The sequence below is a fragment of the Varanus komodoensis genome, unplaced genomic scaffold, assembly GCF_004798865.1.
Source record: "Varanus komodoensis strain SLA01 unplaced genomic scaffold, ASM479886v1 scaffold46_3, whole genome shotgun sequence".
NCBI lineage: Eukaryota > Metazoa > Chordata > Lepidosauria > Squamata > Varanidae > Varanus > Varanus komodoensis.
The window spans coordinates 529,306-556,965 of NW_025336044.1; the positions used below are offsets into that span (position 1 = coordinate 529,306).

Below are 27,660 nucleotides of genomic sequence, written 5' to 3' on the forward strand. Positions count from 1 at the left end.
GGAGTGCCTTCAGCCGTGATGCTGAGTCCTGCACTTTTCGGCCCTTTTATTAATGAGCTGGAGGAAGAAGTGGGGGGAATGCATATTATATTGGAAGATGGAAGCATCAGCCAAAAGGATAGTGGTGGGTCAGAAAGCCGGGCAGAAAACAACAGAATGAAATTTAACATAGACAAGTGCAAGAAACATTCTTCATGTAGGAAAGGGGAACCAATTTTACGAGCATAGAATCGAGCGGCTACTTGCTTGTCAACAGTGTGCATTGAAAGGGTCTAGAAGTTGCCCTTGATTACAACTACGTATGAGTCAGCAATGGCGTGGAATGGAAAATTTTCCCCACTGTTTATGTCTGCATTTATCCATAGCTGTCCAGGCTGTTGCAGCCAACTGTATTAGATGGGCTAAATATAGCGGATGAACTTTGGGAGCGACTCTTCTAAGGCGAGCTTTGACGAACTCTACTGTTCCACTGACCGTGGGGGAACTGAATAAAAAGCTATGACAAAACCCTCCTGGACCAAACTTAGAGACGGTTTCTTTGTGATCCATTGCCAGCATTCTTCAGGAACAGACTGACGGGAGCCTGAAACTGAAACAAAGACAGTGATTACTGCTGGTATAGCTTAAGAAGAGAAAATCATATGAAGAGTCCTGTGGGATCAGAGCCGGGGTCCAGGAAATGGGCATTACATGAGCGAGTCGGCTAGTGCCAGAATCAGACTAGATGACCTGGGGATCCCTTCTGACTCCCTGTGTTTCTTCGTTTCTAAATCCAGCATTCTGTTCACACAGTGGCCAACCAGTTGCCCATTGGATCCCAAGTAGGACAGGAACACAGCAGCACTCCCATGCCCATGCTCCCCAGCCTGGGCTCGTGGCTGTACCTCCACCCTTCAAGGAAACAGGCAGTTCAGCTCCTGTTCTGAGTCAGATTTTTCTCAGCTTGAAATGGAGCCGAGAAGCAGCCTCGAGAGCAGTGACTCCGAAGTTGCCACCATTCCTCGGCAAACCAAACTGCAGCTGTTGATATAAGCTGATATATCAGCTTTCTTTGGGTATTGATCCTAAAAACTGTGTTCTTTCTGGCATGGTCTCTGTTTGCTAAATGTGAACAAACACCACAAGGAAGTATTTGCTGTCATCTTTACCTTTTGACAAATATTCTAATAAAACAGTGCCCGCATATATCTTTGAATATAACATTTAAACCCCATTGTGTGGTTAATTTAATTCCCCCCAAGCCAATATTTCAGTCCAAATATGTTGTGTCTTTGAGGAAAACCTTTGATATATTTATGCTGCAGATAAAATTGATATACATGACATTTTTTGTCCTGGTGACTAAATATACGTGACATTTTTTGTCCTGGTGACTAAATATGAGATATGGCGTGTGCTTATTGGGTGAGAATGTGGCCGGGTGGAAGCGGCAGAGAGTAAGATGGGAGTCAGGCAAACATGCTAAACTGGATTGCATTATTTAGCATGCTGGAAATTCTTCTGGAAATTTTTCCGGAAAACAACGTGCATCGTGAAAGCCAGCAGTGTGATATGGATCCAGAAAAGGCAAACGCCATTTTAGGTTGCGTCAACCAAAGCATAACTTCTAAACCACACGAAGTGAAAATTCCCCTTCACTGCAAAGACCCTGGTGCTGGGACCAATTGGCTGCAGAAGGAGAAGGGGGTGGCAGAGGACGAGGTGGCTGGGTGGGGTCCCTGGGGCAGTGGGGGCGGGCTTGGGGGGCCTCCGGGGGATGGTAGAGGACAGGGGAGCCTGGAGGAACGTTGTCCGTGGGGTCGTGGGGGTCGGGCACGACTTCGCGACTAAACAAAAAAGAGTTCGCTTCTATTCCATGCTGGTCAGAACTCACTTTGAGTGCAGCATCCAGTTCTGGACACCACACACTTAAGAAGGATTCGGATAAACTAGAAATCCAAACTCAGAGAAGGACAACAAAGATGACCGCGGACTAAAAAACTCAGTCCTGTGAGGAAGGGTTGAAGGAAGGCAGTATGTTTACTCTTGAGAAGAGACGGCTGGGTGGTGGCCCTTGTCAAGAATGTACAGGGTTGTGGCGGAAGAGTGCTGCAGGCTCTCCTTGGTCACCCAGCACCCTCGGACACGGACCGACGGGCTTACACGAGGGAAGCAGGTTTCACTGGACCTCAGGGAAGACTCCCGAGTGGCCGGCGCTGTCAGACTGAGGACTGGATTCCCTGGGGCAGTGGGGGATTCTCACCCGGCGGGTGGGGTGCTTGAACGTGGATTTTGGCAGTGTGCCGCGGAGTGGACCCGATGGCCTAAACGGCCCCTTCCGACTCTGTGATTCGGTGTTTGTCCCACTTCACAGCTGCTTTATGTTATTAAGAAGTGGATTTCTCTTGCATCAAACTTTCGCTGCCCGTCCTCCTTTATTTATTAACACGGCTCCCTAAGAACCACTCTCCTGGCGTCTCCTCATCTCAGGTTCAGCTTCCTTCCTTCCATTTATTATCTGTCTTCCTAATAAGATTAGTATTTATTTAAAGTTTTAAAAATTGATCTTAGACGTGTTCCAGAATAGTTGATTATTCTGGCTGAATCCCCCCCCTTCTCTTTATCCCGATGTAAATTAGGGGTATATGCAGAAGCCCCCAGGTTCCCGGTGGTGTAAAATTAGGAGGGGGTTTGGCTCTCCTGACATACGAGTGGGCCAAGGCGTCTCCCTTCTCTTTACCTTTGATGGAATATTCATAAAACTCCCCTGGCCCCTCGTGTAAAGAATATGGATTTTGTCACGTGCTTGGAGAGCAAGAGAGAGATGCTGAAATAAGGTCAAATTAAGCCAGATCCTGTAAGGACACGAAGGCTTGGTTTTGCCGAAGAGCAGGCTGCTTCTCTATTAACGTTCTCTCAGGAGACGGACTCGGTTTTTAAGAGTGCTAATGATGCTGCCTCCCCAGAGGAGCCCAAATGATTGCCAAGAGCTGGCTGAGAATAGTCCTGTGTCAAGGTTTCCTCTCTAAGAACAGAGTTGCTGATGGCGGGGGAGACTTGCGACCGGCTCTGGAAGCACTTCCTAGAATATGTGGCTGGCTGTAGCTGTCCCCTGGCAAGGAGAAGGCACTTTGCACGTGTTCAGAGGCATGCTGGATGCAGCCTTGCCAGGCGAACTTTGGGACAAAAGTCCTGGTGGTTCTGTCCTCGAGCCAAGTCCTGCCCATGAGCAAGTTTACTGCGGGGAGTGGGTTTGTAATGTTCACTCTCTGTGCTTTGACTTTCCCCCTTCTCTAGGGAAAGCAGATTAAAGCATCCGTGTTTATGATGCAAGACAAACAGAGCAGGATGAAGTGGCCAAATGGGCAGGGATCGTTTGCGTCTGGTGGTTGTAAGTGCAGAAGACCTCTTTGCCCTGATATCCAGGCGGGGATGACCGTGCAACATCCGTCCTCTGCTCGCACGACCCTGCCTGTCTTCCGAAGAGCAGCACCGGGCAACACCGGCTGCCCGCTGCCCTGTGTGCTCTGTGGAACGTTGAATATATTCTCCTCCTTGACCAGCCACACTCCCAGTCCCCATGCACACAAATCCCCCCAAGTCCTTCCCATTCCCCCGGCTTCTTGCCATTCTCAGCCCCTCTAGCTTTGCTGAGACATCCCCCTGGCTGCATCTCCGTGATAAAGTCCCAGGCCCCACCGCCAGGGAATGGGAAAGGCCTCTTCCTGAGACCCCAGGAGCTGCCGCCAGCCAGTGCGGGCAAGATTCTGCTTAGGGAGCCAGCGGTTTATCTCAGTGGCTTCCTAAGCCGGCCTCAAGGGTGGGTGTCTCAGAAACCCCAGCCCGGGCATGTGATCCTGGATTTGGGCACATGCTTATCGGGGGGTGCTCCCAGAAATCCCCCCGCGCGCTTTCTTGAGAAGAGGGCTCGTCCGTGCTGCTTTTCCACCTTTCCTGATGTCGTCTTAAGTGAGGAGCGGCCAAACAATGCCCGGCTTTGCCATTTGCTTGCTGTCAGGGGAGATGCAGGATGTCCTTTCTGTATGTGGCAGGCATGAATCTGATGGTGCACAAGCAAGGGACGCAGGCTGCAACGTGGGGTGGATTCTTGTCGCATTTGAGAGATTTGCAGCAGACACCTGGCCGCTTACCCCTCCCCGGGCTGCTCTGGCTAGGAAAATACGACAGTTCCATTTCTGGTCGCAAATCACCCTGTTCCCAATCCTGGACATGAACATGAACAGAGTCCAGGAGTTTGCAGAGTCCCTAACTTGCATTTGCCTCTGCAAAGCCCGCACTTTAGAAATGCACAGCTTTCTCAAAATGCGCCAGTTTTCCTATATAAATGAACCCCCAGACGGATTGCAGACAAGAACAAACTGAACTGAACTTTGATAGAATGTTCAGAGAGTTCCCTTCCTGACCTCCCATCTCCCGTTTTGGGAACAGTTGCGCAAGTCAAAAGCCCAAAATTGGTGGGTGTGATGGTCCCTTCAGAGGCCAGGCATTCATTGTAGGACGGCTGATGCAAGCAGCAATCCTGGAGAACCGGTCGGATGAATCCAAATCTAGCTTCCACGGTTTGCACACGGTGGCAAAATATTTTATGTTCTGCTGCTGCTGCTATGTTTTTTAATCGCTAGATATTGATCTAAACTAAATTTTAATACATCATGGATTTTTTGGAGTTTTTATATATGTATGCATTCTAGTTATCTGTTCTATTTTGTTTATTTTGGCTTTATTTACATTTGTATTTGATAGTTTTTGTATGGGTTTTAGTGTGATTGGTCTTTTGTAATTGTGAGTTGTCATGTGGCACTTTGTATTGTCTCTATGCTGCTTATGGATTTTAACTGCCCAGAGAGCGTATAAAGTCGACTCAAACAAACAAACAAATAACATGTGCAGGATTTTTGCCCACCTTTGTTTTCGATATGGCGAGCTCTTTGGCCCTTCTTTGGACGAGACAAGTTTGCTGCTTAGTCAGGGACCGAGTGCAGAGCAGTTGTCATTCCCTTTCACGACGGAGCCGGGGAAGTGTGTCTTTCTGCTCGAGGGATAAAACGAGGCTCAGCGGGGTGAGCTCCACGCCTTTCCTTCCAGGCTGCGACAGCGACCACTGGGGGCCGCACTGCAGCAACCGCTGCCAGTGCCAGAACGACGCCCTCTGCAACCCCATCACGGGCGCCTGCGTGTGCGCCACCGGGTACAAGGGGTGGCGCTGCGAGGACCTGTGCGACCCGGGAAGCTACGGGAAGGGCTGCCAGCTGAAGTGCCGCTGTGACAACGGGGCCACCTGTGACCATAGGACGGGGGAGTGCCGATGCGCGCCTGGATACACGGGTGTCTTGTAAGTGGAATGATGGCGTGCAGCTGCCGCTGCCCTTTCGTCGGCTTCTCTGAATATCAGAGTGCTTTGAAACGCACCGCTTGGATTCCCTGCTCTGCCTCCCCCAACCTTGTGCCTTCCAGGCGCGCTTGGACCACAGCTCCCAGAATTCCCCTCCTGCAGGGCCACTGAGTGGGAATTCTGGGTGCTGCCGTCCAAACGTGTCTGGAAGGCACACAGCTGGGGCAGGCTCTCCTCTCTAGAATAGGGTTAGGCGGCACAAGCTGCGAGCCACTGGATGTCCGCTCACCATGTTAGTATGACTGATTGATTGATTGACTGATTACATCCACTTAAAGGCTCCCCATTAGCATCATGCTCTCTGGGCAGCCATTGCAATGAAATGGCCTGTAGTTAACATAAAGAAAATACTACAATTAAAATATACAAGATAAAATAACACATCAATAATCAACAACCATGGAAATTAAGTTAATAAATTAAAACCAGTGCAAATTGATGTAAAAATAATCCAAGCGGTGCCATAAGTGCTCCTGAACAGAAACATTTTTGCCAGACTGCCAAGTAGCCAAGGTGCCAACACAGAAAAGGCCCTGCTCCCTGCAACCTCCCCCTTAAGCACCTTAGTGGGAGGGCCTTTGCTGATGGCCTGAAACAATGGGCAGGGTTAGAGGGAATAGGGCTCCCTAAGACGGGGGCCCAAGCCATTGAGGGGATGCACCAGGGGGGTGCCTGCTTCCTTGTCTGCGCATGGTGGGCCCGTTGAGGAACGGCTAACGGCTGTCGAAGGACCTGCTGTCCCACTGGAAGATTTTACTGTGCGGCAGCACATGTTGGAAGTGAACTACCGCTTGTGTTCTCCTTTCCTCAGCTTTGCCCCTCCAGAGGGAACCTCTTGAGGCTTCTCTGCGGAGGAAACACACGCTTCAGAGGGCGTGTGGGAAAGGTGGATTGCATGTGAGAGAGGGCCAGAAGTTCACACCACCCCCAGCCACTTCCCCGTGTGCCAGTGTCAGTTACTGGAGCTCTGTTGGTCCAGATTATTAACCGAAAAATATGGGGACAGTTGAAATCGTCCCCGGTCTCGGGCTCTGTCCACGTCCACTGCCTTCCCCCAGCCCGGCTCTCCTCAGCCAGACTCTCTCCGCTCACTGATGGCTCGCAGGCCCCTCTTTTGACCCAGCTCACTGCCACCTGGTCCTGATAGGTCTGTGGCCCTGCTGGTCCGTTCCAGACCATCACTCCAGCGCCCGAGTCCAGCACTTTCAGGGCCGGCCAAGCTTCCAGACTGGAAAAAGTGCTGGACGGGGGGATTCAGCGCACCACTTCCCCACTTCCACCCACGTCACCGCTCCACAGTTTGTCTCCAAAGAAGATTTGAGCATGAGAAATAGTCCCCCAGGAGGTGCTTTGAACTCCCACGAACCAGAAGCAATTGTCTTTACGAATAAGGATCTCTTAACACAGTCAAAGAGTTTGAGACAAAGGCAACTTTGTTTAGAGCAATAAATATTGGATAAGCTACATTTTACCATCGACGAGGTCGATAGGAATTCACTGTGTGCTTGATGATCTGTGTGAGCGTCACTGCAGCGGTGCGATCAGGGTCCTTCCCTGGCATAAATTCTTTTTGTGTCTCCTTGTGTCTCCTTCTGATTTCCACCCACCTGCCGCCTTCCACCATGCCGGTAAAGCTGCGAGGAGCACTGCCCCCCAGGCAGCCACGGAGCGCAGTGTGAACAGCGGTGCCCGTGCCAGAACGGAGGAACCTGCCACCACGTCACCGGAGAATGTGCCTGCCCCGCGGGATGGATGGTAGGTCACAGCGCGGCAAAGCACTGCTCTGCGGCCGTTGCCACCACGGCGCACGCTTTGGCCCGCAGGAGCTCGGCGGCTTCGCGCGTCGTGCGACCGCACGCCACCCGCAGGAGCGCGCGAGAGCCCGGGCAGGCCTCCCAGCGCACGTGCGGCCGCACGGGAGGGTCTGCTGTGCTCCAGCGTGGGCTCGTGGTTTGCGTGGCCCTCGAGGCCTGGCCGCTGGTTTGGGGCCGCTGGCCCCGGCTCTAGGACTTGCCCCCGGATGCTCTGCTGTGCACGCAGAGTCCCCGGGCCTGGGGCCTGCTGCATGATGGGCTGGAGCTGAGGATCCGAGGGCCAGAGGCTGAAGGGTCCGTTCTGGAGAGGTTGTGCCAGGCAAACGGAGAGCATGGGCAGAAGGGAGGTGTGTGTCAAAAAACCTGGTGGAGCCTGGGGGGGGGGGGGGCACGTCCGACGCCCAGCCAGGCCTGTTGTGCCATTGCTCAGGCAGGTCGCTCGGGATAGAGGACGCGGGAGTTGTGTGCGGCCGCCCAGGGTGCTTCTGCAGTGGTGCAGAATTGCGGGCGTAAGCGGCTAAATCTGGTCCCGCAAGCGTCCCAAACCGCTCCCCAGGAGGCTGGGCCACCTCCGAGCAGCCACCGACCCTTTGGCGGCTTCCTAGCTTTGTGCCGTTTCCCCCCTTTCTAAAGGACCAGCCTAACTGTCCTAAGGTGTAGTTACTTGGAAAAAGCCTTTCGCACTGCGGTGGGCTGCTTTGGGGGGGATTTGGGCCTTGCTCCTTTTGCTTTCAGGCTCTGTCCCACTGGAAACCTCCTGCAAGCCCCAGCATTCCCACAGCTTGGAGGGGCAGATCTGTCGTTTGAGTCCAATGCTTAGGACTGCAGCCTAAAGCAATCTTTAGTTCCGTTAGTGAGTGAATGCAGCGAATGCAGCCGTCAGTGGGTAGAAGACGGGATTTGGACCAGGGAGGTCAGTCTCCCCTCCGTTAGAAACTCTCAATTTCTTAGCCTAATTAAAAATGCAGGACTGGGGAAGAATATCTGCTCCCCTGAGTACTTTAGAGGAAGAATGAGATTTCTATGCAATAGACAAAAATAAATGGTATCCCAAGTCATAGAAGTGGAGTTAGAAAGCATTGTAATTGGGAGAACCAAGGGAGTGTTTGTATGGTGTCAGGAGGGTGTCTGATGGAGGTCAATGCAATTTTTTTCAGCCTGGACATAATCTCACTGATTTCCGGCAGAATTTCAGTAGGGTTAAGAGGGTTAAGAGGTTGTTTTGCAGGCGGTGGGTTATTGAAGGAAGAAAGCATAAGCTCTTCTTTTAGAAAAATCTAAATCTGTTTCAATAATATGATAATTAACTCCCTCTGGATTGGCCAAGGCTTCATTTGGGTGCATTCTATCCTCTGGCATCATTCCATCATTTTGACAATTAGTCCGTTGGCAGGTTCCACTGCTGTAATATGGCAGAGAGAGACAGAGAGGTTGATTCATTCTTGGGATTCTTTTTTGTCGTTCTTCATACCTTGGACGACCATGAAAGCAATTGGAAACTGCCGGTGGTGGCGGGCGGAAGGGGCCACATGCTGAAACCCTCTTGGGAGACTGGAGGGGGCATTGTGGCAGGAATGGGCCCAGGTGGATTCCTAGGAAGAGCGCTCCAGCACCACCCAGGCTGAAGAGTGTGCACCGGAGTTCTCCCGGCCCCCAAGTGGCACAGTGCCGAATCGTGTCTGTTTGGTGGATGGAAGGAAGAAGCCAGCCGGGCAGCTCTTTGTGCTTTGGACAGGACTCGGGGAGGTGCAGGGTGCGGATCCTGCCCTGGGGCATTCTGCCTGCTGGCTGAGCTTTCTTCCTGGCCTGCCCCCCTGGGGGATTTGGGGGAGAGGATGGAGTCCAAGGACCTCTCAGCACGGACTGCTTTCCCTCCACGGTGGGGGTGCAAGAACGCCACTGCCGCGCCACTGGCCTCGACGCCTCCTCCCGCCAGACCCTGTGACGGGATCCAGCACTGGGGAGCAGGGAGGCCAGTCGCTCTCGCCTCCCCAAGTCGGTCCGGCTGCGGCTTAAACACTACCGTCCTGCCAGGACGGAGTGCTGGCACACCCTACCCGTTCTGCACCCGGCGTCGTTCTGCACGGGGACGGCAGACGCCCCGCCCCCTCTGCTTGCCGGCTGGAAGGCAAGATGAGTCGCTTGCCAGCCCTGGTACACCCAGCAGCTGCCTTCTGTCCACCGCAAGCTCTGCTGTTACCAGGCAGAGATGGAGGCGTGTGGGGGCAGTGGGCTCCCCCCACCCTGCAAGGCCTCCTTGCAGGCACTAGTGGTCCAGAGCGAGGCCCGCTGGCTGGCCTCCCTTCAGCGCCATGCCCCCCAGCAGCCTTGGTGTGGCCGGGCTGCAGGCGGCGCCCGCGAGTCCTTCCCCACACGTGTCCACGGCGCCACTTCTCCAGGGGACACGTGGTGAAGCTGATGTTCTACTTCAGCCTGCAGTTTTGGGGTTTTCCTTTCCAGGGAGCTGCGCAAAGATGGAAAACACTTGGGAAGAGGCCCTGAAAGTGTTTTTCTCAGGCTCCATTCTTAAATTTTGGAAGAATTAGAGACATGTTGCATCCAGAAGTACCAAACACCCAAAGTGCCAGAAACGTGTGCATAGATGAGACCCCTTGACGCATCCAGCTTTTGGCTGCTTCTTTGCCCTGTGTGGTCCAGACTTTCATACCCTCCACACTGGAAGTCTCTGCCCCCAACTTGCTAAGGGCATCTTGCTGACCCCTGAGCTCCGAGTTGCCCCTTGGCTCAGGGTCTGAACTTGAGGAGATTCATGTCCTCGTACATTTATTGATGGCTTTTATTCAAAAGCTGAAAATATTCAGGGAAGCCTGGAGAACAGAATTCAAATATATAAACATTTTTAATAAGACATTTTATTCAAAATAACCCTAAAACAAAGGAAAACTAAAAACAACATCAATCATCAGAAACATCGGACCTGCTGGGTCAGCCCCCACATTTTTTTTCTATTTATGGTAACTTAAAAACATATTTAAATCTATATGAAGTCCTGTTTCTCTAGCCAAAAATAAAAAGAGTCCCAAGTTTGATAGAAATCAGTATCTTCTTTCTCCTTCAATGACAAAGTCAATCTGTCCATTTCTGCACAGTCCAAGATCTTTTTTAGGATCAGTTCGTCGGTGGGTGGCTCTTCACTTTTCCAGTGTTGAGCAAATGCAATCCTCGCCACAGTGATTACATGTAAGATCAAGTACATTTCTTGTTTACTAATATCAACAGGTATAATGCCTAATAAGAAAACATCAGGTTTAAAAGCTAAGGATTTTTGTAACATTTCCTCAAGCCATTAATGTATTTTAATCCAATACTTTTTCGCATTATCGCAAGTCCACTGCATATGATAGAAAGTACCCAATTTATGTTTACATTTCCAACATCCATTTGACATATTTGGAAACATCTTAGCTAATCTATTTGGTGACAGATACCATCTATAAAACATTTTATACAGGCTTTCTTTATATGAAGTTGCTAATGTTACCTTAATATTTCTCTCCCACCGCTTTTGCCATTTTTTCTAATTCAATATTATATCCAAAGTTTTGGGCCCACGTTATCATGGTTTCCTTAACCTGTTCATCTTCCATTCTCCTATCTAGTAAGAAATTATATAGTCTTTTAATCATTTTCTCATCTGATTTAAGCATCGCCTGATCAAATGCTGTTAAATCTTTATAAAAGCCCCACATTCTATAGTCTTCAGCATATCTTGATTGTATCTGCACCTTATGCCACCAAGAAATATTAGATCCTTGTTCTTGTATTTCTTGATTCAGTTTCAATCCTCCATCATTATCCAAAATGTCATATCTTACGATCCCTTCAGAGTTCAATGCATTTGGGTATACAAGAGCTTCTATAGGTGAAAGCCATCTTGGTAATTTATTATACAATTTTGTCTTTAACTTTTCCCACACCGACATTAATGATTTCCTAATATAATGACTTAAAAAAGAGCCATGTACCTTAGCCTTTTTATACCACATATAAGCATGCCAACCCATTTGTAAATCATGCCCTTCAAGATACAAGATTCTCTTATTTCTTAAAGTTATCCATTCTTTTAGCCACGTTAAAACAGAAGCTTGGTAATACAGCATCCAATCAGGGAGACCAAAGCCCCCATTCTCTTTAGCCTCCTGAAGTATTTTTAGTTTAATCCTTGGTTTCTTCTTTCTCCATATAAATCTTGAGATTTGAAAATTCAAATCATCAAAAAATTTTCTATCAATTTTTATGGGAATCATTTGGGATAGAAACAAAAGCTTTGGTAATATATTCATTCTAGCTAGTGCTAGTCTTCCCAGCAAGGAGAATCGCAAATTAGCCCATTTTTCCAAATCACTCTTAATATCCTTAAATAGTTTATCATAATTGTCTTCTTTCAGAGTGGTACACTGAGATATAAGATAAATTCCCAAATATTTAACCTTTTTAACAAACTGAAGGTCTACTTGTTCCACCAGAGTTTTTCCTCTGCTCTGGTGTGAAATATATAAACAAATTAAGCAACAGTGAAACAATAATTAAAGATACGAACGAGGAGGAAAAGAGATGATGCAGATAACATAATGTACATGATGAGAAGCAGCCATCATTCCCAACCCTCCTGAAAAATGGCCTCCCCCCTTCCCTCCCCGTGCCTTTTTCCTGGAACCTCCTCCAGGAGCCTTTTTAGGGCTCAGCAGGAACAATCAATCAGTCGATCAATCAGTCAACTGTCAAAGGCCTGGGAAACACAAGTGGATTTGCCTGGCACCTAGAAAAATAGCTAGGCAGATTTCAGAAGCAGGGCAAGCATCGCGCCCCAAAACCGCCTTGGTGCAATCACCGTCTCTGCTCAGGACGTGCCTACCATCCAACAGAGAGGTAATCAAAATACGCAGCAGCATTTAACAAAGCACAGAGTGGGGAAAGGTGCACTGCATTTCTCAGCACAAGTGTGACATACAGCCAGGATTCCTGAACTGCAAAGTACAAAAGGCAGCTCAGGCAGCGCTCCTGCGTCAGCCAGACCAGCGCACCTCAGCGTGTGAGAAAGCACCGTGGCCTGTGGACCAGATGGGGCAGCTTGTCCACGCACGATGATTCACCAAACCATGAGCTGCAGCACCGTGGCTGGACCAGGCCGCATTGCTCTAGCAACACAACCACAACGGGCCTTTTGCTTCAGGGTTCGTGGAGCACTGCAGGCCAGGGAACAAGCGTGGAAGGGTTACGAATTCTCTTCTGCCCCGGTGGTGGAGCCTGCCGTGCTGATGCTTTCTGGAAGGAGTGGAGAGGCGGCGTTCTAAGGGCCTGGGAGACTTCTTAAACGTTGCCTGTTGGTTCCCTGGGAACAACTCTGCAGTTAACAATGCCTGCTTCTGAACTAAGCTAGGTTTGGGCGGAAGAAAGAATAAATGCTAGACCGAGACAGTCCAGGGGCTCTGGGGAAGAAGAAGCTGCGAGGAGAAGCCCTCCACTTGTAAATGTTGGGATTTTTAAGTTTAAAGGGCCTCTCCAGGGCTTTCATAAAAGAGAAGGAAAATTCTGCACAACTACAAAGTGTGTGAAAGTTTTTCTTCTTTTGCGGGGATTTTTAACACTTGGCATTTAGAGGGATTTCTGGCAGGTGGAAACAACCGGATACTGTGCTCTGCGGAATATCAATCACTGCTTGCACATTCCGCGTGCTTTGAGGGGAAGGGGCACAATTATAATGTACTCTACATGCAGTCATTCCTCAGAGTCGCTCATAATTTGGGGTTCATTACTATCCATCCATCCCAGCTTGATTTCACCAAGGCATGCAGAACTGCTCTTCTCCTGTGATGCTTTCTTTCCTTCTCTGGGGTGCGTGAGATAAAACTCAGATCTGCCAAGAGATTGTCTCCCAGGAATCAAGCTCCCGGTTGAATCAATCTCGCTCTCTGTCTCTGTCTCCCTCCCTGCACTTCAGTCTCCTTGTTTTAAAGGTAGCATAGCTCCTATTTTCAGTGTGGCTTCTCCTTTGTAGAAGGGAAAATCTAGCAAGCAAATCACACTAGTGGCCAGAATAATCTGCTGGAATGGTAAAAATGGCAGTGGAGGAGATATTTTCTAAGGTGAGACAAACCCCAGCTAGGTCAGAGCCAGGATAACAGAGCAAGTGAATCGGGGACATTCTTTTGTTAGTAGCTCCTGGCCCCTTCCACATTTATTATTTATTTAAAGTTTTTATATCCCGCCCTTCACAGTGTCTCAGGGCGGTAGAAACTTCTGGTTAGAAACTCTCCAGATTCAAAGAACAACCCAGCACAGAGCAGTGGAGAAACTGTTTTGCAATTATGAAGCCCTCCTGCAAACACACTGGTGTTGTTACTTAACATCACTTGTAGGTCCAACACTTCCTGAAACCATTGTGGGTCCCTCCCAGGCCAAGTCACGCGGGGCTGCCCAAAAATTGGCTGGGGTCCCAGAGACCCTCGTCTCCATGACTTCAGTGCCAGGCTGCTGGGGTTTCATCCCACACACAATCCGCCTGAACATTACCGCAGCGTGTCGTCGCATGGTTCATGTTTGGAGCAGCATCCACCTCTTTGGCTGTATTCACCGACACTCACGCAGACAGGAATCTCTCCCTGCTCCGTCCGCTCCTGCATCTTCACCATGCGTCACACGGGAGAATGTTTGCAGAGGGTGAATGGATCCACCCATAGGCTCAGTTGTTTATTCAAGATCGCATGAGTCCTGGGTCTTTGCTGTGCATTCTGTGGAGTGGACAGACTCGGACCATCTTTTTTCTTGAAAGGCAGGGGAGAGAACTGCCTTTTCATTTGCTTTAGTGGGCAGCAATTAATAACACTGGGAAAGGGCATCAAAGGGGGGGGGCAGTCTGAGAAAGCTGCTGATGGAAGGAACTCTGTTGATGAGATGCATAAAACTGCTTGCAACTCTGCTCTGACATTTGATCCCCTGGAGATGGGAATTTTGTATTCCCTTAACATACATTTGTACCTAAAGATTCACACCACTCCTAAGGAAAGCATTTTGGAGCATCGCATTTTCATCATTTGCTGATAGAAATCCTGTCCTTCTGTGATACATGATGGGAAAATCCATTTGCTGTCGTGATGAATCTCTCTTGCCTTCCCAGAGAGGGAAAGATACCAAACATGACTTCTTGCTCAAGCCTCAAAACATGCTGCCATAACAGACCGAGCTCGCGAAGTGAAGTGAGACCGAGCTGCCTCTTTCACAGCTAGGAAGCCACCAATGCTTAGGAAAGGCTTTTACTGTCCTTTTGGATGCTTGCAGAAAGCTTCTCTATTCCATTTTGGGCCACTGGTATTCCTTCCTGGCCAATAAACAAAGGTTTTGCGTCCCATTTTGGGCTGTTTATATTACTGGAACTTCTTGCTCAGCAAATGCATGTTTGAGCTGTGTTCTATTTGGCTTGAGATCTATTCAATAGGTATTTCCCCCCTAAAATATTTCCTGATGTATGTCTTGGGGGCGGGCAGCTCTCACTTTAGGTTCCTCTCATTATTCCAGCCATAAGTTCCTTTCACCCCAAACTTGGATGGGGTTTTTAAAGTTTGTATGAAAATTCATCAGCAGTACTTTGTGCTTTATTGCTAATGCCTACACTTTTGCACACATACTGGTTCGAAGATGTGAAATTAAGGAAGCTTGCATTGAAAAGCAGACCACACAGATTTCTTCTCCATTCCTGTCCCAAGCTAAGCAAAAGTCAGTTTGCAAAACCTGCTTTTTCAATATCAGGGCTTCAAACTGGTACATGTGAAATGCCAGTGTTGTCTAGTGGGTAGAGCATTAGACAGGGGTTGGGAGATCCGGGTTCAAGTCCATGAAATGCACTGGGTAACTTTGGGCTAGTCACTGCCTTTTAGCCTAAGTGACCGTACAGGGCTCTGGTGAGGATAAATGAAGAGGAGGAATATCTCAGCTGTCCTGGGTTCATTGCTGGATATAAAAGTAATCAGTCAAATGATAAAATGAGGAATGAGCCAGAGAAACCGGATACTTGCTTTGATCCAAAGCAAAGTGTCTTTGACGACAGGGTCCCACACATTTGCATGGAATGGCGACATGATTTGCAGCATTTCCAAGCAGGATTGAGGTTGGCAGGAAAAACTGGACAGGAAGTCCTGCCAAAAGCAGACTCTGCCTTGATTAACTCCGTGCCGCTCTCAGTCCCAGAACCTTTTGTGCAGTTCCAGAAAACACCGATTGTTTTTGCAGAATTTACGGGTTTCAGGCTGTCATGAAAAATACTAGCGTTATGCAGGTTTATGCAAGAAGATGCATGCTGAAGTGGACATCTACTAGGTAAAACTGCGGGGGGGGGGGGATGAAAACTGGAGGAAAAGACAAAAACGCTGAATGGATTACTCATCAGCCATGCTTGGCTTGCACACCTAAGAAATGGAAGAGCTTTTCCAAGCATTAAGTTGTAGGGGAAATGAAGTGGAGCCAAAACATACAATGGATAGGCGCCACTTTTTGTGAAGCCCACCTGGCCTCGCGTGCTGCTCCCAGTGGCGTCCAGCAGATCCTCCTGGGTGCTTAGACTCGGGGGCACGAAGACTGCAGCCTCCTCGACCCGCAGCAACCGATATTCAGAGGCCTCTTGCCTCTTTCCTGACCCAGCCACGGACAGTCCGGATGCAGCCTGGAGCTGCATCGCCCCAGCCCAGTCGGGCTGATTCCTGGTTCACTTCAGGCAGCCTTCCCAGCCTTCCAAACACATTTGGACCACGCCACCCGGAGTTGCCCGTCAGTGGCCCTGCTGGAGGGGAACTCTGGGAGTTGCGGTCCAAATGCCTCTGGAGGCCACCAGATCAGAGAAGGCTGGCTTAGAGCTGCCCCTCATCCATCCACCCTTCCCTCTCTTGCTCGCTCGCTCGCACACTCAAGTGCCAGTCCTGCTTCCAAGAGAGTGGTTCTTTGCCCTGCAGGATGCCCCGATTCCCCCTTCCCAGGGCTTAGAGGGCGCACTTCAGCCTCGCCAACTGCCCTTCAGCCGACCTTGGAGAGGGCAAAAAGGGGGTGTTCCGGCAGGCGAGGCGGGAGCAGCCCGCGAGTGCCGGGCACCCCTTCCCTTCCCTTGCCTTGCCTTGCCCCTCTTCCAGCTCCCCGCCTCCGCTCTGGAGCTGAAGCGCCTCAGCAGCGAGAGCAGAGCAGAGCTGCGTGCGGGGAGGCGAAGCGATCCACCACGCTGCAGCCTTCGGCTGGCAGGGCGCAGGAGCCCCGGAAGCCTCTTTGCAGCAAGGGCAGATGCTGCTGCCCTACAGGCAGTTTCCCCCACATCTGCCCACTTGTATGCTTGCCCTCCCGGGCATCTCCCGAGCACGGAAAAGCGCCTGCTGGGCCCCTTTTGCGTGCAAGCCCACGAGCACGAGCCACGTGGCTCCCCTGCCGGACTGCCGGATAACGGAAGGGCGCTTTCTGTGGCCTCTGAACGGCTCCTGCCCGCCTTTGCCCTTGAGGATTCGAAAGTGACCGCGCGCTCTCTTCCTCCCGCACAGGGCTTCGTGTGTGCCCAGCCGTGTCCCGCGGGAACCTTCGGGGTCAACTGCAGCCAGGACTGCCCGTGCCACAACGGAGGGCAGTGCGATCACGTGACGGGGGCCTGCCTGTGCACGGCGGGCTACGTAGGAGACAGGTAGGTCTAGCGGTGCCCCGGGGCGATCCCTCCCGCCCGTCCCGCACAGCGGGGCTCCTCGCCCGCTCCCGCCCGTCTTTCGCGCCATGGCCCTGGTGCTCCGTGCCGGACGACCTCTTTGCCAGGGGTCCTTTCGCCACCCTGGGGAGCGCTCGCAACGCTCAGAGCAAAGCTGCAGTGGACGCAGAGAACGACAGACGGGAGTCGCGAGCCTTCCTCGGCTGAAGGCCAGTAGCAATGTTTTTATCCGCGGGGCGTAGCTCCAGCTTTTGAATTTTAAGCGGACCGCAATAGAAGAGCTTCCTGGCTGGATGGTCCGTGAGTGTGCACGCAGACAGGCCAACAGGTACATGTGTGAATGGGGGGGGGGTGGTATCCAGTGCAGCTGCTTTCCTTATGCCCTCGACATAAATTTGGCACAAATGACCTACAATGCCATGCCGGTATCATAAGCAGGTGCAACAAGCTTTGGGGAAAATGCAGTGCACTGCCTTGTGCATGAGGCTGTGGGGCTTGTGGCAGCCGCACATCAGTGGCTGAAGCAGAGTGGCCCTCCTGGATGCTGCCGGCACGGTGGTTATTCTGTCGTGTATTGTCTATTGAATATATATGAAGGCCACCCATTGGCACTATGCTCTCCGGGCAGCCATTCCAGTAAAAAAGTCAATAATAACATTAATCAAATAATGCCATTAAAATATTATGATAAATAAACAAAAGAAAACACAATACAGACCACCAGGCAAACAATAATTTAATAAAATTGATCAATGAGATTAAAATTAAAACCAGCACCGTCAATATAAATAGTTTAAGTGGTGCCATAGGTGCATCTGAAGAGAAATGTCTTTGCCCAGCTCCTAAAACAAAATAAAGGCGGCGCCTGACGACTCTCCAGTGGCAAAACGTTCCACAATTGGGGTGCCACCACAGAAAAGGCCCTGCTCTTCACCACTCCCTGGGTAGGAGAACCTGCAGGAGGCCGTCCGTTGATTACCTCCAGCAGCAGGCAGGAGAGTGTGGAGGAAGGCACGCCCTAAGCGAGTGTGGCTGCGAGCCATTCGGGGCGTTATGTGTACATTGACGCGCACATGCACACAATTTTCTTCCATGAAATATCAATCTCTGTAGCTTGGCATAGTTTTAATTCTTTTTGTTGCATTGTTTTAGATATCTTTCTAATATAGGATGTCCAGTCCTTTTGTTTTGGGTTATCCCAACTGGAAGACAAAAATCCTTGGGTCTCATGACTGGTCACCAGCCAGACCAACCCTGAAACCTTTTCAGTGTATTCTGGTACCACATCAATCTTATTGAAATTACAAATATTTTGAGAGCAGGGGGAGAGAGAGAGAATATTCTAATACTTCTTTTGGCAATGGTTTCCCATTTTTATTATTTCTTAGGTTAATTTTTAAATGTACCTTCTAAAGCATAATGGATTAAATTTAATTTAATTTAGATATTTGCAGCAATAAATTTAATGGGGAGCACTCCATGTTTACAAGATATGCAAATGAAACACATTTATACCAATTAATCCCCTTCAGAGGCAAGCACTTCATTTCAGTATTTCTGCTTCCCTGCTCGGCATTTCTAGATAGGGGGAGGGAATAGGGCAATAAAAGTGCTTCATAGACCTGCATGGTATATTTCTACAGACTGGTGTCGACCTTCCTTGAACACAAGCGCAATACTTAAATGCTGTTGTTACCCCACCTTTGAAAAGCTACAAATCTCAAGAAAGTCCCCAAGTGGCAGTGAAAATTGTTAAGGAAACGGGGGCTTCTTTTTTCAGAGAAAAGCAGAAACTGATCCTGCTTTCTTCCCACCAATTCTACTGCTTTCTGGCAAAATGGCACCAGCAGAAAATTCCGATCCAGGGTTGGAAACCTCCTCACTGCTCCCAGGATCTCAGAGCAAACACTGTGTTTGATGGGTTCTTGGGAAGATATCCCGGTTCCCAACATCCCAAGCTACTGAGATATCCCAGCAGGGAAGACATCACAGTTCTTCTCCGCGGTCGCTGCCGGCACAGGAATGGGCTCGGCTGTGCAGGGACCGGAGAGCTCTGCCGTCGGGGAGATGTCGCCTGCCTTGAACGCAGGCCCTCGTGTACTTTCAGGTGTCCCGCTGCATGGAGGCTTCCCTGCAGGGGTCGGCACACAGTGTGCGCTCACCCGGGCGAGGGGCTTCATACATGCCCAGCACCCGGTTTGGCCCGGTCCCCCAGCCCACGTATTCGCGTTGAGTCCAGCACCTGCAATCCTCCCTTTCGGTGGAGAAGGCGTCAAGAGCGTCCCGCGTTCCACCCCTCCATTCTTCTCTGGGAGTTGCTTCCAGTGGCATCGAATGAGCACCTTCCCCAGGCACCTGCAACAGTCTCGCTATTGTCTCAAGTGCTGCTCCCATTGCTTTCCTATTTATTTTACTTTTATGGAACGGACCGGGCTAGGAGCGAGACAGGGTGGGCTGCGGCCCTGTGACATGAGATTAAAGTTGCTCTTGCTTATTAAAGGGGCACACTCTTCTTTGAAGCACCTGGTGTCTTTTCATGCAGTGCACGCCGAGCATTTGGCAGCTCCACCTTGCTTTGGCCCGTGACGTTGAAAGCCCTCTTGCCAACCATCCAAGCCTGCGCTTCAGGGCTCCCCCTGCTTGGGCGTTTCTAAGAGTAAAGGGCCATTCAGAAGCCCCCTGGAAGGACTGCATTTGTCCGGCATTACACTAGTCAAGAGCACCCCCGCCCCACGTGTCCTTCCAGGCTGATCTGTTCGCCGTGTCTTCCCATGACCCTGTGCTTGGCTGCAAAACGCTTTCTCCACTAGGTATGTGGAAACCAGCTGAGCTCAAGCCTATCACCATTTCTCCAAGTTCCGACTCAGACCCAACTTTTGTCTGTGTCATTTTCCCCCCTGTTACAGGAAAATGGTGGCGTACTCAAATAGGTAGCTGGGTGTGTGTCCAGTTATTAAAGCACAAAGCACATGCTTTTCTTAAGCACACAAATTTTCTGGCACATTTTTTCCGGCACGTGCCTTTCTGGAACACCCTTTCCCCCCTGCAAGCAGCATCACAGGCTCATACAAGAAATACAAGTAGGAGCATGGAGGGCAGATAAACTCCAATCAAAAACTGGAAAGAGTTTCTCAAACACCCACTCCTTTCTCCCCATTGCTTTCTTGATTCCGCTTGCCTGCTGAAGTCCAGGAGGGGTTTCTCTTAAGCGCAGGCAACTGCCTGCTTGCTGTCCTCTTCCCACCTATACACCCGATTTGGTCTCCTATCAGTCAATACCTCCTTCCACATTCCAAGAGTCCCAAGGGTAGCTTGCTTGTGAGGTTGGTTTTGATACCGGGGGTGCTGCTGGGAAGGGTGGGAGAGAAGCTGGGCGTTCTTCAACAGCTCTGATCTTCATCCAAGGCAGAGGAGCCTTCACAAGCCTCAGAAGTTCACGTTCGGGCTTAAAAACTTAAAAAGTGGCTGTCTGCATGTATAAGGCCTGGAGTTCTTAAAACTGTGCTAAGCCAAGCTCATTGGAATCTCAGACTCCAGTGCCAGCTCAACGCATGATGGTCTGTTACTTCACTCTAGAATATGCCCTCCTTCCTTTCCTAGAACTGTTATCTTCTCATTTAATTTGAACCATGGGAACATCCAGTGAATTCTGTCTTCATCTCTCTTGCTCCCTGGCTCCATGGACGGAGATGAGATTCCTCTCCCCAGTCCCACCCTGAGCAAAATACCGTTTCTTGTGACCTTTAGATAAGGAAAGAAGGCATCCCTAGTAACACATGGGCCCCTTTTAAATACACCGGAAAGGTAATCTGTATTAGCCGTCTGCATGCAGTCCCATAAAAGCGATAGTAAAATGTATTTTTAGATAAATATTTGATAGAAATAGCTTTGACACAAAAGGCAGTAGGCGCTGAATTGCTTTCTTTTTTTGGCTCATTTTCTGGTTAGTAAAACAGGACTATGCTTTTTGAATAATGCAACAAATACCAAATTGATAGCACCAGATAACATCTGTATTGCCTTGAAATTATGAGCATCCAGTGCAGGGATATTTGCATCGTGAAGCTCCCTTAAACGGAAGCAACAACCTCCATGCGAACACGGAGTGGAAAATAAGTCTCCAGTCCCACAGCCATCGCGAACGTGGATTTCAGTTGTGATTTTGCCTTCTTGCTGCTGCAACATGAGATTAGTATCATCTTGATACTGTTCTGTCCATTTGATAACATTTACGATGAGCCAGTTTATTTTCCCCGCTGTTTTGTTACCCATGTTTCATAAAGCTATTTATGAAAACATCAGCACCCAGAATTTGCAATGCTCACAACGCTTCGGTTGCCGCTTCAATTCTTGCCATTGGGCAAGGATACATCACTGCTGAGAAAGGGCCGCGAGAGAATGCAACCGTTCTTGTTCTTGTAAACGAAGAAAATACGGCTCTGGGTGTGGGTGCGTTACACTGGGCATTGTTCTGCTTAATATTTTGTGAGATTGTGGCCATTAATTCCATAGCTGGTGCGGCTATTAACCCAAACCCAGATAGCTGCGCACTTATTAAGGTCCAGCGTCAGCGCTTATAATGCGGACGTCTCCGGATAAGGAGGAAGCAGTGTAAGATTGAGCAAGAAACATGACGAGGTGCCGTCGCTCGTTGTGTGATCTAATTGAGCCATGTATCTGGCTGCTAATGGCGTTACGGGCCCATTGATTGATACGCTGCAGACTGAGGTTGTTTCTTCAGTGACTTAATTCCTACTGCAATGAAGCTCCTATTCGGAAGGAGCAATTATTGGGTTTTCTTGTATGAAACGCATTTGCAGGGGCCGCTTGGTTTCCAAATAAATAGGCTGGCTATCGGAGAGGTGTGGGGAAGGGTGGCTAATTATGTAAATGGATTAGGCCAATGATGTTTTATTCCTGGATGCTCTCTTGTTCTGCTATATTGGGCTTCTCCTATAAATATAGGATGATATAGTGTGGTATTGACCACCTCTTCATCTTGTTGCGTATTGTACTTCCCTGTTTCAACAGGAAGACTGTACTTGGAAAGCATATTCCCCTAACATTTTGGCACATTGGGGGCCTTCCAGAAAGAGCAACTCAATGAAAAGGGACAGCTCTGCTTTTCATAACAGCATGGCAAGGAAAAATCTCGCCCTTCTTCCTTTGATGTTGTCATTCAGTTATATTTATATCTGATTTTAATTAAAGAAAGAAATCAGCTTTTAATTCTCTTCCAAGCCAACAGATGGGACCCTGTGCTTGTGTACATATATGCCCCCACCCCCTGAGATCGGTGTGGGAGGCCCTTCTCCGGGAGCCCTCTGTGAGGGATATTAGGAGGGTGAGTACCCAGAGGAGGGCCTTCTCTGTGGTGGCACCCCACCTATGGAATGCGCTCCCCAGAGAGGTCCGCCTGGTGCTGTCGTTATTTGTTTTTCGGCGCCAGACCAAGACCTTTTTATTTAAATGATATTTTAATTGTTAATCTGCATTTTATTTAATGGTTTAATGGTTTTATATTATCGCCGAGAACTCCACATTTTTAATATTGTTCTATGCTTTGTTTATTTATTTTCCTTGTGAGCCACCCCGAGGCTTCGGTGATGGGTGCGGCATAGAAATGTTATAAATAAATAAATGCACATTTCATTTCCAAAGTTGTGGGGCCACTGCAGAAAAGGCCCCCTCCCGGGTACTCAATAGTCCCGCAGCCGTTACTGATCCACCAAGGGAACAAGGCCTCAGAGGCTGATCTTCCAGTTCAGGCAGGCTGGTTCAGATGTAAGCATACCTTTAGAAAAGGTTTTGATGTTTTAAGGCCTTATTGGCTGATGCTGGCCCTGAAATTGAGCCTGGAAATGAACAGGCAGCCAATCCGGTTACTTTGGAATCTGGTGGTTACTTCCAGACTAGCATTGAGGGCAACGCCACCTGAATCCTGTGACACTGATCAAACCTGAATCTTGTCAGGGCATACGACAAGGTTCTTTGGAGAAGGTCACAACTGACAAACCACCCATAACTGCTGAAAAGCCCTCCTGGCCACTGAAGCATCATTTTAAGGCTTGACTATGATTTTAATTGTGGGCTTTTAGTGTATAAAAAATTACTTGGATGCTGTGCTCTATTTTGCTTCCGTAAGACCATCCCGAGACCCCAGTATAAACGTTTTAAATAAATAAATAAATAAATAAATAAATAAAATAAACCACACCTTTATCCCCCCACAAAAAGGTTTCAGGGCAGTGTACAGAAAAGCCCTAAAAACAATACAGTGCAATACAAACATTCTAAAATCTGAATTTCACCCAGAGAGCTTCGGCTGTTGGGCAGGACAGAAATGGGCATAAAAGAAATATAAGTAAGTACGGTAAGGTACAAAACTATTTCAAGCTGCTAAAAAGACGCACACTTACGTCTCACACTGCATGAAGAATGAAACTGTCCGAGCACATAGAACTGTTTCCTCCTGCCGTCAAAAAGAGTGCAGGTCTGTGGCTCAGGAGGGCGTTCCAGAGTCAGGGCGCCACCACCAAGTAGCCCTCTCTTTGCCTGATGCTAAACGGTCTTCTCTTACAGATGGTGTTCGGAGGAAAGCATCCACTTTTAATGCCCAGGCAGGCTGATCCGGGTGCAGGGTTAGGCTCTCCTTCGGCCATTGAGCATAAAATCCAGCGTGCTTTATGCTCAATAAAGTTTACTGAGCATGTGCACAAACTCCAGGCTGCAGAAGGAGCAGAAGTGGCCCTCCTTAGCCAATTCCTTCGAGGGGCGCAGGGCAGATCTCGGAGTCTCACTTTCAAACAGAGCATGCAAATCAATTGGCCTGGGGGATAATTGGGCTCAAGAAAACGTGATTGGACCCAGGGAGGGTCTTTTTAGCACAGGGGTCCTCAAGCCACGGCCCGTGGGACGGATCCGGCCCGCCACGGCCATCCACCCAGCCTGCGCCGCCATTCGCCGCCCGCGCGCCCGCTCGCTGCGTGGGTGGGGAGGCGGTGGCTTGCTCGCTCGGAGATGGTTTTGGACTCGCTGGGAGATCTCCGAGCGCGCGAGCCACTGCTGTGTGCGCCCAGTGCTGCCTCGCCTGCGCCCGACGGCACCCCCACCTCACCGGCCCACAGCGGTCACCGCAGCCTTTCCACTGGCCCCCTATTGAAAAAGTCTGAGGACCGCTGCTTTAGAGAGAGAGAGAGAGAGAGAGAGAGAGAGAGAGAGAGAGAGAGCGCATTACAGCCTCCTGTGACTGCACCAGTATAGACCAGAAGGGCGCTAGTTGCATCCTTGACCCTTTCCCTCCACATCAGGGAAAGAAGGGCGCCTTCACACAGCACGTACTTGCACCATGGAATTCACTGCCACGGGAAGCAGTGATGCCGAGCCAGTCGGTTTGGGTGGCTTTAAAAGGGGGCTGGGCACATTCAGTGGGGGGCTGTCAAAGGCCCTTCGTCTTGCTGTGGGGCGCAGGAGCAGAGTCAGGTACAGAGGCCGTTGCCCGCACACACCAGCTGCTGCTGCCGGGCCTGAGCAGGGGAAGCCGTTGCCTTTACCCTGCTTGCGGGGTCGTGCGGGCAGCCAGGTGGCCACGGTCTGGATGGAGCGCTGCCCTGCACGAACTGCTGGTCTGATCCTGCATGGTTTCTCTTACATTCATAAAATAAAGCATGCCTGTTCATAGAAAGCTGGCTCTCCAGGAAAGTTGGACTTCTCGCCCTGGACAAACTGGCTTTCCGCCTGCCTTCTGGAGTAGCCTGTGACCGGGAGAAGAGTTGCTCTGTTTTCCCGGAGGTGAAGGCCAGCTCTTGGTTCTGTTTGGCCCACGATTAAAGGCAATGTGGTTCCATAAGCGGAGGGCTCAGGTTTCCACTTTAGATGGCAGGGAAAGATGGATATGTCCGAATAGCCATTTCACCCTCGGAAAGGCGTTGGAATCACTAGCCTGGTCAACTCTGATGGAGGCAGACGTAGCACTGGGCCGTGCTGAATCGTTCATTTGTGTCTGGTAAAAGCCAGAATAAATTGAAGGAGCAGCTCTGTGGGCACTTTTCTTTCGCAGCAACTGACTTCATTGCTCAGTTCTTTTCCCAGCTAAACATCACACTCCTAAATCCTCTCTCCCCGATCATCATCTTTTTAACTCGCTGTGGTGTCATCTGTGGAATGACCCACAAAAAGGAATTTGACAATCTCCTCTCTGCATAACCATGATAGTAAACATTTTAATCAGTGGAAGGATTAAAGGGTGCTGACTGGTCAATTTCCATCTCCTGCGGCTCACACGATCAGACGTTTTAGCCGGGTGGCATGCTTGGCCCTTCTTGGCAGAGAACGCGGACAAAGAGAAGGGCTTCCTGCAGGATCAGATCGGAGGAGGCTCAGGGGCAGATCCTTTCCGAGGATCTATAAAGTGGCTTTTCAGCCGACAGGCGTCGTGATTGCAGGCTTCCATCAGTGCGGCCAGCCTGATCTCTATCGACTTTGTTGCTACTGCTGGGGAAAAAGCGGCTCTGCAACACACGGCGCTCCTTCTGGGCGTCCCCTTTCGCCATCGCTTTGCAAATCAAAACAATGTAAGAGGCTTCTTCAGAAAGTTTCCACACCTTTTAAACTATGTTTAGAATTCAAAAAACAAATTACATCGCTTTTCTACAGAGCCACCTTCCTTTGTGATGCATTTTTCCCAGTGTCGTACCAATATTCAATGCCATCAGCAAAATATATGAAATACAGTGGTACCTTGGCTCACACACTTAATCCGTTCCAGGACTCTGGTCGTGACCCAAATTGGTTGTGAGCCAAGTCAAAGTTCCCCATAAGGGTCGATGTAAATAAGGTTAATCCGTTTTGTAACAATTTTTTAAAATCACAAACATTTGAAGCAAAAGACAAAGAGCGACATAGATTGTGACAGGCATGAGCACGAGCGTGGCCATCTCCCCCCGCCCCCCCCCCACCAGCACAACCGCGATTGCACAAATTGTCCCTGCACGGGCGCTATTGAGGGTGCACTCGGGGCGGAGGAGACAGGCACGATTGTGCTGCGGGGGGGGGGGGGGGGGAGATGGCCGAGATTGTGGTTGCGTTCATGCAGGAAAGACGGGTGCGATCTCGGCCAACCCCGCCCCCCCCCACACGATTGCAGCCATCTCCCCACCCCCAAGCAAAACCATGATCGCGCCTGTCTTCCCTGCACGAGCGCGACTGCAATCATGGTTCTCTCTCCCCTGGGGGGGGGGGAGTGGGGAGATGGCCCCGATCGCGGTCGCCACCCAATGTGGAGTTCGCGACCTGAGTCAAATTTTTTATGAAATTTTTGTTCACGACCCGCTTTGGTCATGAACTGAGGCGTTCATGAGCCAAGGTACCACTGTACATGTATAAAATATAAACGCGTGGAAACTTTTTGAAGACCTCTCGTATTTAAAGGTGACTTTTGAGCAAATGTGGCTAATAAGACCTACATTGCCACATTTGGGGTAGCTAAGGTCTGGTTTGTGGGGCAGTTCAGGAATTGCAGGTCGAGTCACTTTGCCTGGAATCTGCAGCAACCGCATCCCTCAAGCAGCCACGCTCTCGCCTCTGATGTTGGGGGGAACACAGGGAGAGGAGTGGCTCGTGGCAGATGCTGCTGCAGGAGCCTGTGTCCCCCCAGGTGCCTTCCCCCGCCGTCAGCAAGCCCCTGGGGCCGGGCCGTCTCACTGGCTCCTGAGACGTGGCGCTGGATTAGAAAGACCCCAGGCGCAGCGCAGCGGGGCAGCTCCCCTGTCCGAGGTCAGATGCCTGTCCAGCCACCACGGCTGCAGTCACAGAAGCAGGGAGACCCTCTGTGTGCATGGAACCATCGAACAGCCACGCTGGAAGGGGCCAGCCTTGCTGCCCTTTGCTTTACTGCCAAAGACCACGGCCTCTCTCAGGCCCGGGGGGTCGCTGGCTGATTGGGAACCTCCTGCCGCTCCCTTGCAGGTGTCAAGAGGAGTGCCCCGCCGGGACATTCGGCCTCCAGTGCAAGCAGAGGTGCGACTGCGAGAACCGGGCCAGGTGCTACCACGTGAACGGGGCCTGCCTGTGCGACCCCGGCTTTAAGGGGATCCATTGCCAAGAACGGATGTGCCCCGAGGGCTATTACGGCCTGACGTGCAGCAAAAGGTGTCCTTGCCACGCTCCAAACACCGCCAGGTATGTGCATCGCGCTTTTCTGTGGCCGGGAGAGGAATGGCCGTGTCGGGGAGGTTTTCTCCGGGAGATGCGCAAAGCGGGATGTGGGGAGAGCCAGTCCCCACTCGCTTGCCTCCAGGGATCCAAGGGCCCTCTCAGTCCTGGCGCGAGTCGCCGCGTGCCGTGGCAGAGACCGTGCCTGACCTGAGCAGCGGGCGGGAGAACGTGGGAAGAGCGCATCTCCCTGCCATCGATTCTGGGCAGCAGGAGGAGGATGCGTCGAAATGCTTTGGACCAGGACTGAGAACCTGTTTGCCTCTGCCTTCTCTCAGACATGACCTGTTAGGAGCCCCGTGCCCGCAAGCGACAGGTCCATACTTTCCTCTCATTTATTGGCACTTCCTGCTCTCCATCCTGCCTGCCCGGTCTCTCTTCCTGACACCTCCGTTCTATCCCGTTTCTTTCTGGCTGCGTGACGTTTCAGCAGGATCCAACTGTCTCAGCCATGGGCCCCGTTGGCCTTTGTCCTCTTCGGCCTTTTCCTCTTTGCTTCTCATGTCAGGTTTGTAGCATAAAATGAGGGTGTGCAGCTGCTGAGCAGCACACGT

At 50.4% G+C, this 27,660-nt stretch overlaps 1 protein-coding gene across 1 annotated transcript in view; it reads left to right on the top strand.

Annotated features, from left to right (window-relative positions):
- The window catches only part of MEGF11 (multiple EGF like domains 11), a 303,278-nt gene that overhangs the window by 192,082 nt on the left and 83,536 nt on the right, over positions 1 to 27,660 (top strand). The window contains exons 7-10 of the mRNA XM_044445070.1: positions 5,086 to 5,332; positions 7,027 to 7,147; positions 16,740 to 16,876; positions 26,861 to 27,073. Coding sequence (XP_044301005.1) covers positions 5,086 to 5,332; positions 7,027 to 7,147; positions 16,740 to 16,876; positions 26,861 to 27,073 — 718 coding nt within the window. The remainder of the gene's footprint in view (positions 1 to 5,085; positions 5,333 to 7,026; positions 7,148 to 16,739; positions 16,877 to 26,860; positions 27,074 to 27,660) is intronic.